Below are 16,459 nucleotides of genomic sequence, written 5' to 3' on the forward strand. Positions count from 1 at the left end.
TAGCACATTATAGTGACAATGACCTTAGGAGTCTATGAGAGAGGAAAGTTCTGGCCAAGACTGCAAACTAGCTTGAGGTAGATCCTTGACATGTCATGGTATTAATACAGTAAACGTTAATTACGTTTATGTGGAAGGAAGGAGGCAGGGAGAGGGGAGGAGAGAGGGAAAGAAGGAGCTATTTCATGCAAACTTCTCTCTCTCCACCATTGTGTAACATTGTTACCTGTTTAGTAATAAGAACAACACAGGTGCTCACTAGATAGTTTTTGAATTGGTGAATGAATGAGTACCTGTTGGGACTCTTAGTTACACTATTGCTTAAAGGCAAAGAGATGGAGTAGATATCTTCAGCTTTCTTCCTGTTTTAGGGTTCTGTGGTTTCTTTACTAAAGGTTGGCTAGGTTGCAAATTTATTTTGAAGTCTTAAAAACAAAATACTTTCAGATGAAGGTCAGGGGAAAAATACTCCTCAACATATCTGCTTTAGCACCAGGAAAGCCTAATAAATATTATCAATAATATGGATAAGCAATGTAAATTCATAAAAACTGTGTATACCAGTAGCACTAACGTGTGACTGGAATAAGAACTTTAATTGTGCCAAATTTTATTGTTTCCAATATTAGCTGTCCTGGTTTCAGTTGTGCACGTATGAATGCAGGCAGCCGCCTTTCCGATGTGTAATTTCTTGCACTGATGAAGAAAAACTGCTGAAGTCATGAGGCTGCTCCAAGCAGAGCCCTCATGTGAGTCATATGAACGCTCCAGCATTGCTGACCTCTGGCAAAAAGGGAGTGAACAAGGACGGGAGATGCAGAGGGAGAGAGGTTCAAGTGCCGGGTTTTCTCCTTGAACCTAGAAGATTATGGGTCAAGAGCTGTGTGCAAAGACTCTGCAGCCTGGATGCAGCTGCCATGGCTGTTGGGAGGGAGACGATGCACACAGCCGTCAGAGGAGTGCTCCGGTGATGATGGAGGCTGCGATCAAGGTATTTGTATTCCAGCAGCATCCTCCTCTATCCATAAACCGAGGAGTTCAGAGGCTCCCTTTCTGTAGCAGGGTCTGGTTTTCCTGCACTAGGTCTAAAGCAATAAAAAGAAAATTCTATTAAAGTCACAGAGAATTTGTGACTGTTGTTATCAAATTTGGAGATTTTCTTTTAAGCCAAAAGGGAAAAATAATCCTATGCTTTGGGCTGCATGAAACTCACTTGACTTGAAGTCGAGAAAGTTACTCTCTTGAAATCTCTGAAGTACTAAATTAGAGAGCTGAACCTCAAAAAGCAAGCTGCAATAACGGTACCCTATGGATTAAAAATTTCAGTAATTAGTTCATGTTTGTTAGCAATGTTATACTAGAAAAATTTTCCCCTAAAAAGAGAGATTAAGGGGACATGAAAAAAAAAAAAGTCTAGGTTTAACAGAGAAAAAATTGAAACCATCCATCAAAGAAATTTAGGTTAACCTAAGTGTTTAAAGATATATTTTTAGGTGAAGAGAAAATGTTGTGTTTCAGCAGTTGATATCATTATTTTATTTATTTATTTATTTTAAGGAACTGATGTTCAGGAAAGGTGCCTTTTGGGCGTGTAGGAAGCTTGGAAAACATTTGAAGAGTTAACATCAGGCAAATAAAGAAAAAGTGGTTCATGCTAGCCATTGAGTCTTGACTTTGCATAAATTTTATTCCTGCACTTTTCCTTTTTCTCTAGCTAACAGACCTAAAAGAAGCATCATGTTCCATGACTTCATTTCACCCCAGGGGACTTCAGGCTGTCCGTGCCCGGAAGTTCAAGAGTAAAAGGCCACCGAGTAACAGCGATTCTTTTCAGGAAGAGGATCTGAGTCAGGGCTTTCAGTGGGTGAGTGAGTAGCTGATGTTGATCAAGAATTTAATGTGTGCTTGTCTAGAGAGGCTGGGCCTTATTTCCAGGGCAATTACTGAGCAGACCTTACCAAGTACATTCTGCAATGCTGTCTAATTTCTCTGGGGGAAGAAAAAAGGCAACACTAAAAAAATGCTCTTTTTTTCCCCCCTCTCACTCCTCATTCCCCTTATGCAGAGGAAGAGCCTCCGCTTTGGGGCAGCCTCATCTTACTTGAACTTGGAGAAGCTGGGTGAAGGTTCTTACGCTACAGTTTACAAGGGGATTAGCCGGTGAGTGACTCATTAGCTGGGAGAGACTAGAGATGAGGATCTCACCCCCAGGATTTGACATGATGAAGCCAGCTGACACAGGACAGAAGTCCGGGACCTATGCAAGACCCCATAGTCAATAGGGAAAGACATGATTATTGAAGTAGCCTTGAAAGAAAACAAACTTCCCCTGCCCCAATTAAAATCAGCCCACTAATTTATCAGCTTTTCCTTTTTTTGATTCAATTCAAATTAAACACTCTCAACTACTGACCCAAAGAACAATTACTGCTCTTCACCTGGTGGGAAGTACAGAGGTTTGCAATGGCAGCCTTGAGTTTTCTCCTTTCTTCTTCCACTTGGCCTTTGTAGAAGAAACTGAAGTTGGTTTCTACAAAGTATGACATAGTACCCAAAGAATGATTAATCCTGGGTATTCTACACTTGCAATTCTACACAAAATGGCTGGAGAATAAAAAGATTGTTAATCCAGAAAGCAAGTGCCCATTTTGGCTAATAAAAACTTTGTTAAACATATTTGAAAGAGTCACGAACTCCACAGCTTTTAGTCAAGGTGGGATAGTCAGAAGGTCTGATTTCTTTAATTTATGTTACTCCAGTGGAGAAAAATAATGGCTCAAAGTAGTTAAATGCTAATTTTAAAAATTTAATATAAATACTACAAGACTATTATTTATCTTCAGACTTGTGTTATAATTTTTACTTGTTAAAGAGGATTTTGGAGGACATAACGTTTTTTTTTTTTTTTTGCCGTACGCGGGCCTCTCACTGTTGTGGCCTCTCCCGTTGCGGAGCACAGGCCCCGGACGTGCAGGCTCAGCGGCCACGGCTCACGGGACCAACCGGTCTGCGGCATGTGGGATCTTCGCAGACCGGGGCACGAACCCGTGTCCCCTGCATCGGCAGGCGGACTCTCAACCCCTGCACCACCAGGGAAGCCCGAGGACGTACCATTTTAAATATATTATGTAAAAACAGGATTTAATTCACTTCCATAAACTATCTTAGGTACTAAGAATATAAAAGATTTCCTTCAAGGGATTCAGCCTACTTATAGAATGAAAAATACATTACAAATATATACCCTGTCCAAGTGCACAGAGATATATGTAACAGTGTATTAATTGCAGCAAGATTTATGATAGAAAAAGTAAAAACCTGGTTACAAATATCCATTAATGGAGGAGTGGCTAAATTATCACTATATAATGAAATAGCATGCAACCATCTAGAGTATAAGATGTATGAAAAGATGCCCACTATTTTATGAGAAACAAGCAAGTTACAGAACAATATATGATCTCATTTAGAAAAAAAGCACTGTTCATGTATAAATTTGTATGTGCCTAGAGGAATCTGGAAAAATATACAAGGGATTATTAAAAGTAGCTACTTCTAGTGGTTGAAACTGGAATGGAGAAAGGTCACTCAAACTTTTCACTTTATTCCTTAGCACAAAAGCATTACATATATAATTTTAAAACATATAAAGATGGATGCCAAAAAGGCATTTGATAAATTCAACATCAATTTCTAGTTTTTAAAACTCTGAGCAAAATAGGATTAGAATGATAATTACTCATTATGTTGTAGAATAATTTCAAATCAATAGCCTACATACTTTTTCTTTGTTAAATACTAGCGACATCACCATTAACCTAGAGGTAGGGCAAGACTGCCCACTATTTTCTGTTGTTAAAGATTATCATAAGCATTCTAGCCAATGCAAGGGGGAAAAAAAGACTGAATATAATTTTTGTGGATTATAGAATTGTCTACCTAAAAAAACCCAAGAGAATTATTTAAGAAACTATTAGAAGTAGTGAGAACAATAAGGTGATCAGTTACAAAATCAAAATATATTTATCAAAAGTTGTCCTATGTATTAGCAATAACCATTTAATAGAAAATATTGTAGGGGAAATTATTCTCAAAAAGCAACAACAAAAAAAATCATTACAATCAAAAATGGGCAGGATTGGGACTCCCCTGGTGGTGCAGTAGTTGGGAATCCACCTGCCAATGCAGGAGACATGGGTTTGATCCCTGGTCCAGGAAGATCCCACATGCTGTGGAGCAAGTAAGTTTGTGTGCCACAGCTGCTGAGCCTGCGCTCTGGAGCCCGCGAACCACAGCCACTGAGCCCGTGTGCCACAACTACTGAAGCACACGTGCCTAGAGCCCGTGGTCCGCAACAAGAGAAGCCATCGCAATGAGAAGCCTGTGCACCGCAGCTAAGAGTGGCCCCCGCTCAATGCAACTGGAGAAAGCCCATGCACAGCAGCGAAGACCCAACTCAGCCAAAAATTAAAAAAAAAAAAAAGGGCAGGATTTATATAAAGATTTAGTAAGGGACATAAAAGACTTGAAGAAAGAGCCAGAAAGGCATTCATTCATTCTACTCATACTTATTAAGCACCTACTCTGTGCCAGGCACTATTTTAGCCAATAAGGACTCATTGGAAAACAAAAGAGACAAAAATCCCTGCTCTTATGGAGTGTGTGTTCTAGTGGGGGTGAGAGAGGCAGTAAACAAATGAACTCTTTGACTGAGTTTGTCAAGAGTGGAAATGCTTTGGAAAACAATAAAACAGGGAAGAGGAACAGGGAGTGCCAGAGTGGGGTGGTGAATTACTATTTTAAATAGTGAGAGAGGAGGCCTCACTGAGAAAGGAACACTTGAACAGAGACTGACAACGGTGAGGCGTGAGCTGTGTGAGTGTGTAGTGGAAGAGAGTTTCAGGCAGAGGGAACAGCAAGTAGCAAATCCCTGAGGCAGGAGCAGGCCTGGCACTGGACTGGGAGAATGGAAGGATGTGAGGACAGGGAGGAGTTGCAGATGCAGTAGGGCCTTATATAGGGTCTTGTAGATCATTTCAGGGACCCTTGTAAGGATATTTGGATTAGAATATCTAGTAGTACAAAGATGTCAATGATTCTGTAATTTAGAGTTTTAATGTATTCTAAATATGTTCAAAAGCTATAATAATTAAAATAGCATAGCACAAGTATAAGACAGATCAAAGAAATATGATTTATAAAAGTCCAGAACAGTCACAAATCCAAGTACTACTAAGATCTAATATACAATCGTGGTGGCATGTCGACTCAGCAGGGAAAATAAATAAATAAATAAACAGTCCAATAAATGGAGTTGGGATGACTGTTAGCAATTTGGAAAAGGTAAATATACAATATAAATTCCCAGTGGATTAAAGAGTTAAATGAAAAAGGAAACATACAAGAGCTAGAAGAATAAACAGGGGAAGTCTGTATAACTTTTGGACTGGAAAGGTCTGTCTATATGTAACACTTAAGTCAGAACCTGTAAGGGAAGATTGGACATGTCTGTGGTGCCCCATCTATCCAAGTACATTCTAGGGACTCCCCCCAATTCTGAGACACCTTAATAGAAGTTTCACTGAAACCATTACCATTGTCCAATTGACACGGGTAACCCTAGAACAAAATAAAATGTGATCCTTTATTGTAGGTGCTCTCAGCATCTTTAAAATGTTGATGTATACCATGACTCTCTGAAAAAGATGAAGAAAAATTTTTAAGTATAACGCATTTTCTAAACATATTTGAACAGAAAAATTTAGGGTAGGGGATAGGGAGAATTTCACAGAGCTATGTTCTGGGTAAAACATTTTGGAAAATACTGAGCATCATAAAAATTTTTAAGTTTAAAATTTCAAAGACATGATAAGGCAAACAAAATAAATTGGTGAAAAGTGTATGCAAAATATTTCAGTAAAAAATGGGCAAACAGGTAAACCACAAAAGAACCGAAAAGACCAATAACCTTATGAAAACTCAGTTCCACAATTATTTAAAGGAATAGAAATTAAAATGTGATAATCCTTTTTACCTATTAAATAGGCCAAAAAATGAAGATAAAAACATGGCCCCAAAAAAGAAGCCCCACATTTATGGGGATATGTCAAAGATACCTAGGAGCCAACTGAAAAAGCTCCCAAAGAGCAAAGGTGGAAAAATTTGAGCAACAAAATAAAGAAAATAGTATTTATTGGGTTGTAACCCAAAGTATAAAGTGACTATGAGTCCATAGTGCTGTAAATAAGTGGTTCAGTTAATTAATAAATGGGAGAGAAGAGACAAATTTCCAGATAATTTATGCAGATAACCCACCCTCAAGGTGGTGGAGCATAACTTTCCAGTGCTTAAGTGTGGGCTACTCATAGTGACATTCTCCCAAAGTTCAGTATGGAAGGGGGTGGGGGAAGAATAACTTTACAGTGAAGAAACCTGACAAGTATTACCTGAGCCAGGTGATTAAGGCCACATCAAAAGCCATAAATTTTGATCACAGTATGTACCTTTAATATGATGTGATGAAACCAAAACCCATAACTGTGGTCTAATCATAAGAAAAACATCAGAAAAATTCCAATAGAGAGGTATCCTACAAAATACTTGACCAGTACTCCTCAGACCCTTTAATGTCATCAAAAACAAGGAATGTCTGGGGAAACTGTCACAGCCAAGAGGACCCTAAAGAGACATGACAACTAAATGCAATGTGGTGTCCTAGAAGAGATCCTGGAATAGAAAAGGGACATCAGGTAAAAACTAAAGAAATCCTGGTAATCATATTGCAATATGTAAAAGTATCAAATCAGTTTTTTCCCTCATGTTGAACATTTCAGCTATTTCTATTTTTTTCTATTGCAACTAACACAGTGAATGATATCTTTCGTGCATTTGGAATTATTGAAATCTATGTTAAGTAACCATTGAGAAAAATTCCTGAGTGTTGTAGTTTTATGGCTTTTCACACGTATGATCATGTTGCATTCTCCCAAATTTTACCAATTTACAATGCAACCCACAAGTAATACAATTTTACTGCAAAAAAAAAAAAAACTAAAGAATTCCTAATAAACTAAGGGCTTTAGTTAATAATAATGTATCAATGTTGGCTCATTAATTTTAACAAATGTATCATACTGATAGACAATGTTAACAGAGGAAACTGGATGTGAGGTATATGAGAATTTTCTGTACTATCTTCTCAACTTTTCTGTAAATCTAAAACTGTTCTAAAATATGAAATCTTAAAGCAACAACAACAAAACACAAACAACGCTGCCCGCTCTTGGCGAGGGGGTGCTGGGTGCTAGAATGGCCAGGCTCACGACCAGTTCGTGGTGTGATCACTCTGCGACACAATTTGGGAATGTGTGTTCAAAACAATAAAAATTTGTGCACTGCATACTCTTTGATTTAGCAATTCCACCACGACCCTAAGAAAATAACAGAGGCTGTATGAAGAGATTTATCTACAGATATGGACAAATATGATTGTCCAGGTATTTTTATAATAGCCAAAAGTTAGAAACAATGTTAAAATATTTGGAATTGGCAAAATACATTGTACATATTTATATGATGAAATGTTACTATTAAATGTCAAATAATACAAGAATGACTAACAGAAAAAGTTAAGTGGAGGAAAAACAGGTTCCTAAGAATACGATGTGAATCCACTGTATTAAAAACACTACAGTTATACTTACATTAAAATCTTCTCTGTTCTCTGGCATTTAGCTTACATCAGCAAACAGAACAATGAATAAGAGATGAAGAGAGAGAGAATGGTGGGACTGGGCAGGTCAGGTAGCACCTAGGAGGCAATTGTAAAAATCTGACTTTTATTCAGAATGAAATGTGGAGATGACGGTGGGTTTTGAGCACAGAAGTGACTTGTTTTGACTTTCACTTTAAAAAAGATGCCCTGGGCTACTGTTGGAAGTAGACAGTAAGGGTATAAACATATAAGCAGAAAGACTGTTAGGAGGTCATTGCAATAATTCAGATGAAAAATAAGAATGGCTCAAATAAGTGCACAAAGGGAAATAAAAGAAACAATATACATCAACATATGAAGCTGGCTTTGTTGGGTCATTTTTTTCTGTGCTTTCCCATATTCTCCATATTTTCTGTAATAAATATATATCACTTTGGTAAAGAGAAAACAATGGCTTGATATATACATATGACTTTTAAAACTTTTTTATTTTGAGAAAATTGTACATTTCATATACTGGAATAAATTTTGAAGGAAAGCTACTTTTGTTAAACCATCCTTAGTCTAAATTGCTGCTATGGGCCATGTCAACAAATCTACACCCTTTCCCCCAACTCTTCTAGGATAAATGGACAACTAGTGGCTTTAAAAATCATCAGCATGAATGCAGAGGAAGGAGTCCCATTTACAGCCATCCGGGAAGGTAAGAACAGTAGAGTGGACCCAAGAGATATTTTAAGTTTTTGATTTGATAAAAATGCATTGGGCTTCCCTGGTGGTGCAGTGGTTGAGAGTCCGCCTGCCGATGCAGGGGACACGGGTTCGTGCCCTGGTCCGGGAGGATCCCACATGCTGTGGAGCGGCTGGGCCTGTGAGCCATGGCCACTGAGCCTGTGCGTCCGGAGCCTGTGCTCCACAACGGGAGAGGCCACAACAGTGAGAGGCCCACATACCACAAAAAAAAAAAAAAAAAAAAAAAAAATGCATTGAGCCTATCCATTCAGCATCTAGCTTTTTATATTTATAGAAGTAATGTTATAATTGCAATTTTATTCTTCACACCAGTTTTCCAAATCATTTTATTACTTATTCCTGAGGAAATTAGAATTCAAAACTATTATATTAGTTGACCCAAACTATGAATTCAGTGAGTATTTACTAAATATCTTCTGCAGGTTTGGTCCCATGCTAAGTGCTAAGGCTGTATCTATATAACCCTAGAAAAAGCCATACGAAAGAGAAAGTAAATAATATACTCACACAAATTCTCAGTAAGCAGTTTGCCTGAAAATAAGTTGTTGAGATAGCATTTGAAAAACTCCTTAGGAAAACGTGTATTTTTAGTGTTATGCTTGTATTTTCTCAGAACCCTGGACAGTAGAGCAAGTGGGTGAGAAGTCTGGTGGCATCAGATAGACTTGAGCTTGAATCTTAGATATACCAATTACTAGTGGTGTGACCGTGGGTAGATTACTTTTCCTATTTAAGACTCAGTTTATTGCAGAAAGAGTATAATAGTACCTATTTCATTGAGTTGTTATGAGGCTTAAATGAGAATATACATATAAAACACTAATCACAGAGTTTTATCTTCAGAGATCAACAAATGTTGGCTATTATTATTATTATTATTCCATTTTTTTTACTTTCCCTTAGTGATGTCTTATTCACTATCAAGATAACTAGCAATTTATAATTTAAAAATCAAGAAGCCAGTATAGTGAAAATAAAACATTAAAATGCAATTTATTAACCTTTTTACATAAGCCATTTGAAATAAAATGATGACAGGATTGCTATTCATTTCATCAAAAACCCAGAGAAATGGCTTCTCCCTGGTCTTTCTTTCTTCCCTTTTAACTACTTCATCTTCCCTTCTTTATGGAGCACATCCTATATGCAAAGCATGCTGCTGGGTGTTGTGAAGAATGAGAAGAAAAAGCCTGATCTTTGCTCTCTATCTTTTCAGTTGTAACAGAGCAGATGATTCAAGTTGCAACCAGTGTTATGATGGAGGTAACAAAGACCTTGTAAACTGAGATGAGAACCAGTCAGTCTCAATATGGCTAATGGAGTCAATAGAGTTTGAACTGAGCTTGGGAGGATGGGTCATGCAAACAGGCATGGAAAAAGGAATTCAGGAAATGAGTTTATAACTGAATTTGATGCCATTTTCAAAAGTCTTCCAGAGCCCCTGGGAAATACATCATTTTGAATTTCAGCAGAAGGGCCAAATGACTATCAGGTTAGCTGGGGATTCAGCCTGGTAGGATCAGGTGCATTCTGGAGGAAAGTGTGGCCTTAAGTGTTTAATATAATGGAAGCTGTACTTACTGATGTATGTATTAGTGGTCCCCCTGAAAGGATGATCAGATTTAGAAAGAGATGTGTGGATAGGCTAAAGAGTATTTCTGAGCATAATAGACATCCCCAGGTCACCAGCAGAAGGGGAGGGTCTCCAGGCCCAGGTTCACCCTGTTCTCATGGTGTTTCCTTTGTGAGCTGAGCTTGCCTATTGCTTCAGGCCTGCCTCGTTCAGATTTTGCCCACAGCCAACTTTTTCGGGATGACATTTGACTTTAACAGTGAAAACTTTTGCCAGTTTTGCTAACAGATGGTTCTTAGCATGGTTCAGAAAAGCTGGATGTGTATTGCTCTGTATGCTAAATGTTTCTTTTATTGCATATTTACCGAGGAATTGCCTCTCCATCACAGGTGTTTGCAATTACATTTAGTATTCAACTGTAGACTTTCTTGGTTTGTTTTATGGACTTACCTTACTGAATGCTTTGCTTGTTTAATATGAAAAACCACAAAAGGATTTTTTTTGACACATTTGAGGTTGTTAGGCATCCAGTTTCCAGCAATGGAGGTTTCTTTTTCCACCAGTGTAAAAGCTGGGAGCCTTTCATAGAGGAGCCCTCTCCCCTCAAGAAGACATGAGGCCTCATTTGAAAACTTTGGCACTGTCCCATTTTTCCTGTAAGAACTTTAAAGATGTGAGACCGGGGAGACAGGAGGTTAAATGAGAAGGGCTGAAAGGCAAAATAAGAACAGCTGGAGTTCATTAGTTAAAATCCAGGGTCACTAGCTAAAAAGGCAACTGAAAGCCCTGTGCAGAAAAACTAAATGGGCAATACAGACTTCTCTAAAAGACCTTGAATTAGGAAATACTTTTCCTGAACAGTTTGGCTGCTCTAATGGTATATCAGCCAAAGATTTATTAAGTAGGATTTTACTACATGTACAGTCTCTCTACATATAGGTAGAAAACATGCAGCAGTTTATTAATCTGGTCATTTGGAATACTATTTGATTGTAACATGTAATGTTATGAAATTAGCAAAAGTATGAACAGCACTAAGGAAAATACATGTGCCAGATATTTTTCATGTGTTACCTCTTTCAATCTTCTTAATAACCTTTGGAGATAGGATTATTACGATTCCAGTTCAGAGCTATGATTCAAACCAAATCTCTCTGATTCAAAAATCTATACAATCTCTTAGCATTCATTCCATGAATATTTTCTGAGCACCTGTTTTGGCCAGGTACTCTGATGGCTGCTAGATACCCAGCAGCAGACACAATAGTCGTGTTCCCTCCCCTTATTCCTCTGCTAATTAAAAAGATTAGCCACCTTCATAGCAACTTAGAGAATCTTTCATAACTAGCTCTATAATTACATATATTTTTTCAAGTTTGCAAATACTTTCTTTTTTTTATACATCTTTATTGGAATATAATTGCTTCACAATGCTGTGTTAGTTTCTGTTGTACAACAAAGTGAATCAGCCATATGCATACATATGTCCCCATATTCCCTCCCTCTTGAGCCTCCCTCCCACCCTCCCTATCCCACCCCTCTAGGTGGTCACAAAGCACAGAGCTGATCTCCCTGTGCTATGCGGCTGCTTCCCACTAGCTATCTATTTTACATTTGGTAGTGTATATATGTCCATGCCACTCTCTCACTTTGTCCCAGCTTCCACCTCCCACCAGCACCCCCATGTCCTCAAGTCCATTCTCTATGTTTACATCTTTATTCCTTCCCTGCCACTAGGTTTATCAGTACCATTTTTTTTTTAGATTCCATATGTATGTAATAGCATACAGTATTTGTTCTTCTCTTTCTGACTTACTTCACTCTGTATGACAGACTCTAGGTCCACCCACCTCACTATAAATAACTCAATTTCATTTCTTTTTATGGCTAATATTCCATTGTATATATATATATGCCACATCACATATACCTAAGCTTTTCAATGAACGTTTTGGTTGCTTCCACGTCCTGGCTATTGTAAATAGTGCTGCAATGACCATTGTGGTACATGTCTCTTTTTGAATTATGGTTTTCTCAGGGTATATGTCCAACAGCGGGATTGCTGGGTCATACGGTAGTTCTATTTTTAGTTTTTTAATGAACGACCATACTGTTCTCCCTACTGACTGAATAAATTTACGTTCCCACCAACAGTGCAAGAGGGTTCCCTTTTCATCAAACCATCTCCAGCATTTTTTGTTTGTAGATTTTTTGATGATGGCCATTCTGACCGGTGTCAGGTGATACCCCATTGCAATTCTGATTTGCATTTCTTTAATAATTAGTGACATTGAGCATCTTTTCATGTGCCTCTTGGCCATCTGTATGTCTTCTTTGGTGAAATGTCTATTTAAGTCTTCTGCCCATTTTTAAATTGGGTTGTTTGTTTTTTTGATATTGAGCTCCATGAGCTGTTTGTATATTTTGGAGATTAATCCTCTGTCCATTGTTTCATTTGCAAATAATTTCTGAGGGTTTATTGCAAATAAATTCTGAGGGTTGTCTTTTCATCTTGTTTATGGTATCCTTTGCTGTGCAAAAGCTTTTAAGTTTCATTAGGTCCCATTTGTTTATTTTTGTTTTTATTTTCATTACTCTAGGAGGTGGGTCAAAAAAGATCTTGCTGTGGTTTATGTCAAAGAGTGTTTTTCCTATGTTTTCTTCTAAGAGTTTTATAGTGTCTGGTCTTACATTTAGGTGTTTAATCCATTTTGAATTTATTTTTGTGTATGGTGTTAGGGATTGTTCTAATTTCATTCTTTTACATATAGCTGTCCAGTTTTCCCAGCACCACTTATTGAAGAGGCTGTCTTTTCTCCATTGTCTGTTCTTGCTTCCTTTGTCTTAATTTAAGTGACCATATGTCTGTGAGTTTATCTCTGGGCTTTCTATCCTGTACCATTGATCTATATTTCTGTCTTTGTGCCAGTACCATAGTGTCTTGATTACTGTAACTTTGTAGTATAATTTGAAGTTGGGGAGCCTGATTCCTCCAGCTCTGTTTTTGTTTCTCAAGATTGCTTTTGCTATTCGCAGTCTTTTGTGTTTCCATACAAATTGTAAAATTTTTTGTTCTAATTCTGTGAAGAATGCCATTGGTAGTTTGATAGGGATTGCATTGAATCTGTAGATTGCTTTGGGTAGTATAGTCATTTTCACAATATTGATTCTTCCAATCCAAGAACATTGTATATTTCTCCAACTGTTTATATTGTCTTTGATTTCTTTCATCAGTGTTTTATAGTTTTCTGAGTACAAGTCTTTCGCCTCCTTAGTTAGGTTTATTCCTAGGTATTTTATTCTTTTTGTTGTGAAGGTAAATGGGATTGTTTCCTTAATTTCTCTTTCTGATTTTGTGTTGTTAGAGTATAGGAATGCCAGAGATTTCTGTGCATTACTTTTGTATCCTGCAATGTTACCAAATTCATTGATTAGTTCTAGTAGTTTTCTGGTGGCATCTTTAGGATTTTCTATGTATAGTATCATGTAATCTGCAAACAGTGACAGTTTTACTTCTTCTTTTCCAACTTTCATTCCTTTTATTTCTTTTTCTTCTCTGATTGCTGTGGCTAGGACTTCCAAAACTATGTTGAATAATAATGGTGAGAGTGGACATCCTTGTCTTGTTCCTGATCTTAGGGGAAATGCTTTCTTTTTTTCACCATTGAGAACGATGTTTGCTGTGGGTTTGTCATATATGGCCTTTATTACGTTGAGGTAGTTTCCCTCTATGCCCACTTTCTGGAGAGTTTTTATCATAAATAGGTGTTGAATTTTGTCAAAAGCTTTTTCTGCATCTATTGATATGATCATAGGTTTTTATTCCTTCATTTGCTAATATGGTATAACATTGATTTGCATATATTGAAGAATCCTTGCATTCCTGGGATAAGTCCCACTTGATCATGGTGTATGATCATTTTAATATGTTGTTGGATTCTGTTTGCTAGTATTTTGTTGAGGATTTTTGCATCTATGTTCATCAGTGATATTGGTCAATAATTTTCTTTTTTGTGTGATATCTTTTTCTGGTTTTGGTATCAGGGTGATGGTGGCTTCATAGAACGAATTTGGGAGTGTTCCTCCATCTGCAATTTTTTGGAAGAGTTTGAGAAGGATCGGTGTTAGCTCTTCTCTGAATGTTTGATAGAATTTGCCTGTGAAGCCATATGGTCCTGGACTTTTGTTTGTTGGAAGATTTTTAACTACAGTTTCAATTTCATTATTTGTGATAGGTCTGTTTATATTTTATAATCCTTCCTGGTTCAGTCCTAGAAAATTGTACCTTTCCAAAAATTTGTCCATTTCTTTTTGGTTGTCCATTTTACTGGTGTATAGTTGTTTGTAGTAGTCTCTTATAATCCTTTGTATTTCTGTGGTGTCAGTTGTGATTTCTCCTGTTTCATTTCTAATTTTACTGATTTGCGTCATCTCCCATTTTTTCTTGATGAGTCTGGCTACGGGTTTATCAATTTTGTTTGTCTTCTCAACCAACTTTTAGTTTTATTGATCTTTGCTATTGTTTTCTTTGTTTCTATTTCATTCATTTCTGCTCTGATATTTATAATTTCTTTCCTTATACTGACTTTGGGTTTTCCTTGTTCTTCTTTCTTTAGTTGCTTTAAGTGTAGAGTTAGATTGTTCATTTGAGATTTTTCTTGTTTCTAAGGTAGGATTGAATTGCTATAAACTTCCCTCTTAGAACTGCTTTTGCTGTGTCCCATAGGTTTTGGCTCGTTGTGTTTTCGTTGTCATTTGTTTCTATGTATTTTTTTATTTCTTCTTTGATTTCCTCAGTGATCTCTGGTTATTTAGTAGTGCACTTTTTAGCCTCCATGTATTTGTGTTTTCTACAGTTTTTTTTCCTGTAATTGATTTCCAACCTCATAGCATTGTGGTCAGAAAAGGTGCTTGATATGATTTCAATTTTCTTAAATTTTCCATGGCTTGATTTGTGACCCAAGATGTGATCTATCCTGGAGAATATTCCATGTGCACTTGAGAAGAAAGTGTGTTCTTCCACTTTCAGGTGGAATGTTCTATAAATATCAATTAAATCTATCTGGTTTATTGTGTCATTTGGAGCTTGTGTTTCCTTATTTATTTTCTGGTTTGATGATCTGTCCACTGGTGTAAGTGGGGTGTTAAAGTCCCCTACTATTATTGTGTTACTGTTGATTTCCCTTTTCATGGTTGTTAGCATTTGCCTTATGTATTGAGGTGCTCCTATGTTGGATGCATAAACATTTATATTTATTATATTTTCTTCTTGGATTGATCCCTTGATCGTTATGTAGAGTCCTTCCTTATCTCTTGTAACAGACTTTATTTTAAAATCTATTTTATCTGATGTGAGTATTGCTACTCCAGCTTTCTTTTGATTTCCATTTGCATGGAATGTATATTTCCATCCCTTCACTTTCAGTCTGTATGTGTCCCTAGGTCTGAAGTGGGTCTCTTGTGGACAGTGTATATATGGGTCTTGTTTTTGTATCCATTCAGCCAGTCTGTGTCTTTTGGTTGGGGCATTTAATCATTTACATTCAACGTCATTATTGATATGTGTGTTCCTATTACCATTTTCTTAATTGTTTTGGGTTTGTTTTTGTGGGTCTTTTTCTTCTTTTGTGTTTCCCCCCTAGAGAAGTTCCTTTAGCATTTGTTTAAAGCTGGTTTGGTGATGCTGAATTCTCTTAGCTTTTGCTTGTCTGAAAAGCTTTTGATTTCTCCTTCAAATCTGAATGAGATCCTTTCTGGGTAGAGTAATCTTGGTTGTTGGTTTTTCTCTTTCATCACTTTAAGTATATCCTGCCACTCCCTTCTGGCCTGCAGAGTTTCTGCTGAAAAATCATCTAATAACCTTATGGGGATTCCTTTGTATGTTATTTGTTGCTTTTCCCTTGTTTCTTTTAATAATTTTTCTTTGAACTTAATTTTTGATAGTTTGATTAATATGTGTCATGGTGTGTTTCTCCTAGGGTTTATCCTGTATGGGACTCTCTGCGCTTCCTGGACTTGGGTGACTATTTCCTTTCCCATGTTAGGGAAGTTTTCCATAATCTCTTGAAATATTTTCTCAGACCCTTTATTTTTCTCTGGCACCCCTAAAATTTGAATGTTGGTGCATTTAGTGTTTTCCCAGAGGTCTCTGGGATTGTCTTCAATTCTTTTTTCTTTATTCTGCTCCTCGGCAGTTGTTTCCACCATTCTGTCTTCCAGCTCACTTATTCGTTCTTCTGCCTCAGTTATTCTGTTATTGATTCCTTCTAGTGTATTTTTCCTTTCAGTTATTGTATTGTTCATCTCTGTTTGTTTGTTCTTTAGTCTTTCTAGATCTTTGTTAAACATTTCTTGTATTTTCTCAATCCGTACCTCTATTCTATTCCCGGGATTCTGGATCATCTTTACTGTCATTACTC

General features: G+C 37.1%; 1 protein-coding gene across 2 annotated transcripts in view; it reads left to right on the forward strand.

The window, feature by feature from the left end:
• Positions 1-673: 673 nt before the first annotated feature.
• Positions 674-16,459, forward strand: part of CDK15 (cyclin dependent kinase 15) — an 89,490-nt gene continuing 73,704 nt past the window's right edge. For both annotated transcript variants that reach the window (XM_059053455.2, XM_067026584.1), the window contains exons 1-4: positions 674-991; positions 1,715-1,864; positions 2,066-2,160; positions 8,338-8,417. In XM_059053455.2, the coding sequence (XP_058909438.1) occupies positions 869-991; positions 1,715-1,864; positions 2,066-2,160; positions 8,338-8,417 (448 nt within the window). In that variant the 5' untranslated portion in view covers positions 674-868. The remainder of the gene's footprint in view (positions 992-1,714; positions 1,865-2,065; positions 2,161-8,337; positions 8,418-16,459) is intronic.

The sequence above is a fragment of the Kogia breviceps genome, chromosome 2 (assembly GCF_026419965.1).
Source record: "Kogia breviceps isolate mKogBre1 chromosome 2, mKogBre1 haplotype 1, whole genome shotgun sequence".
NCBI classification, from domain to species: Eukaryota; Metazoa; Chordata; class Mammalia; order Artiodactyla; family Physeteridae; genus Kogia; species Kogia breviceps.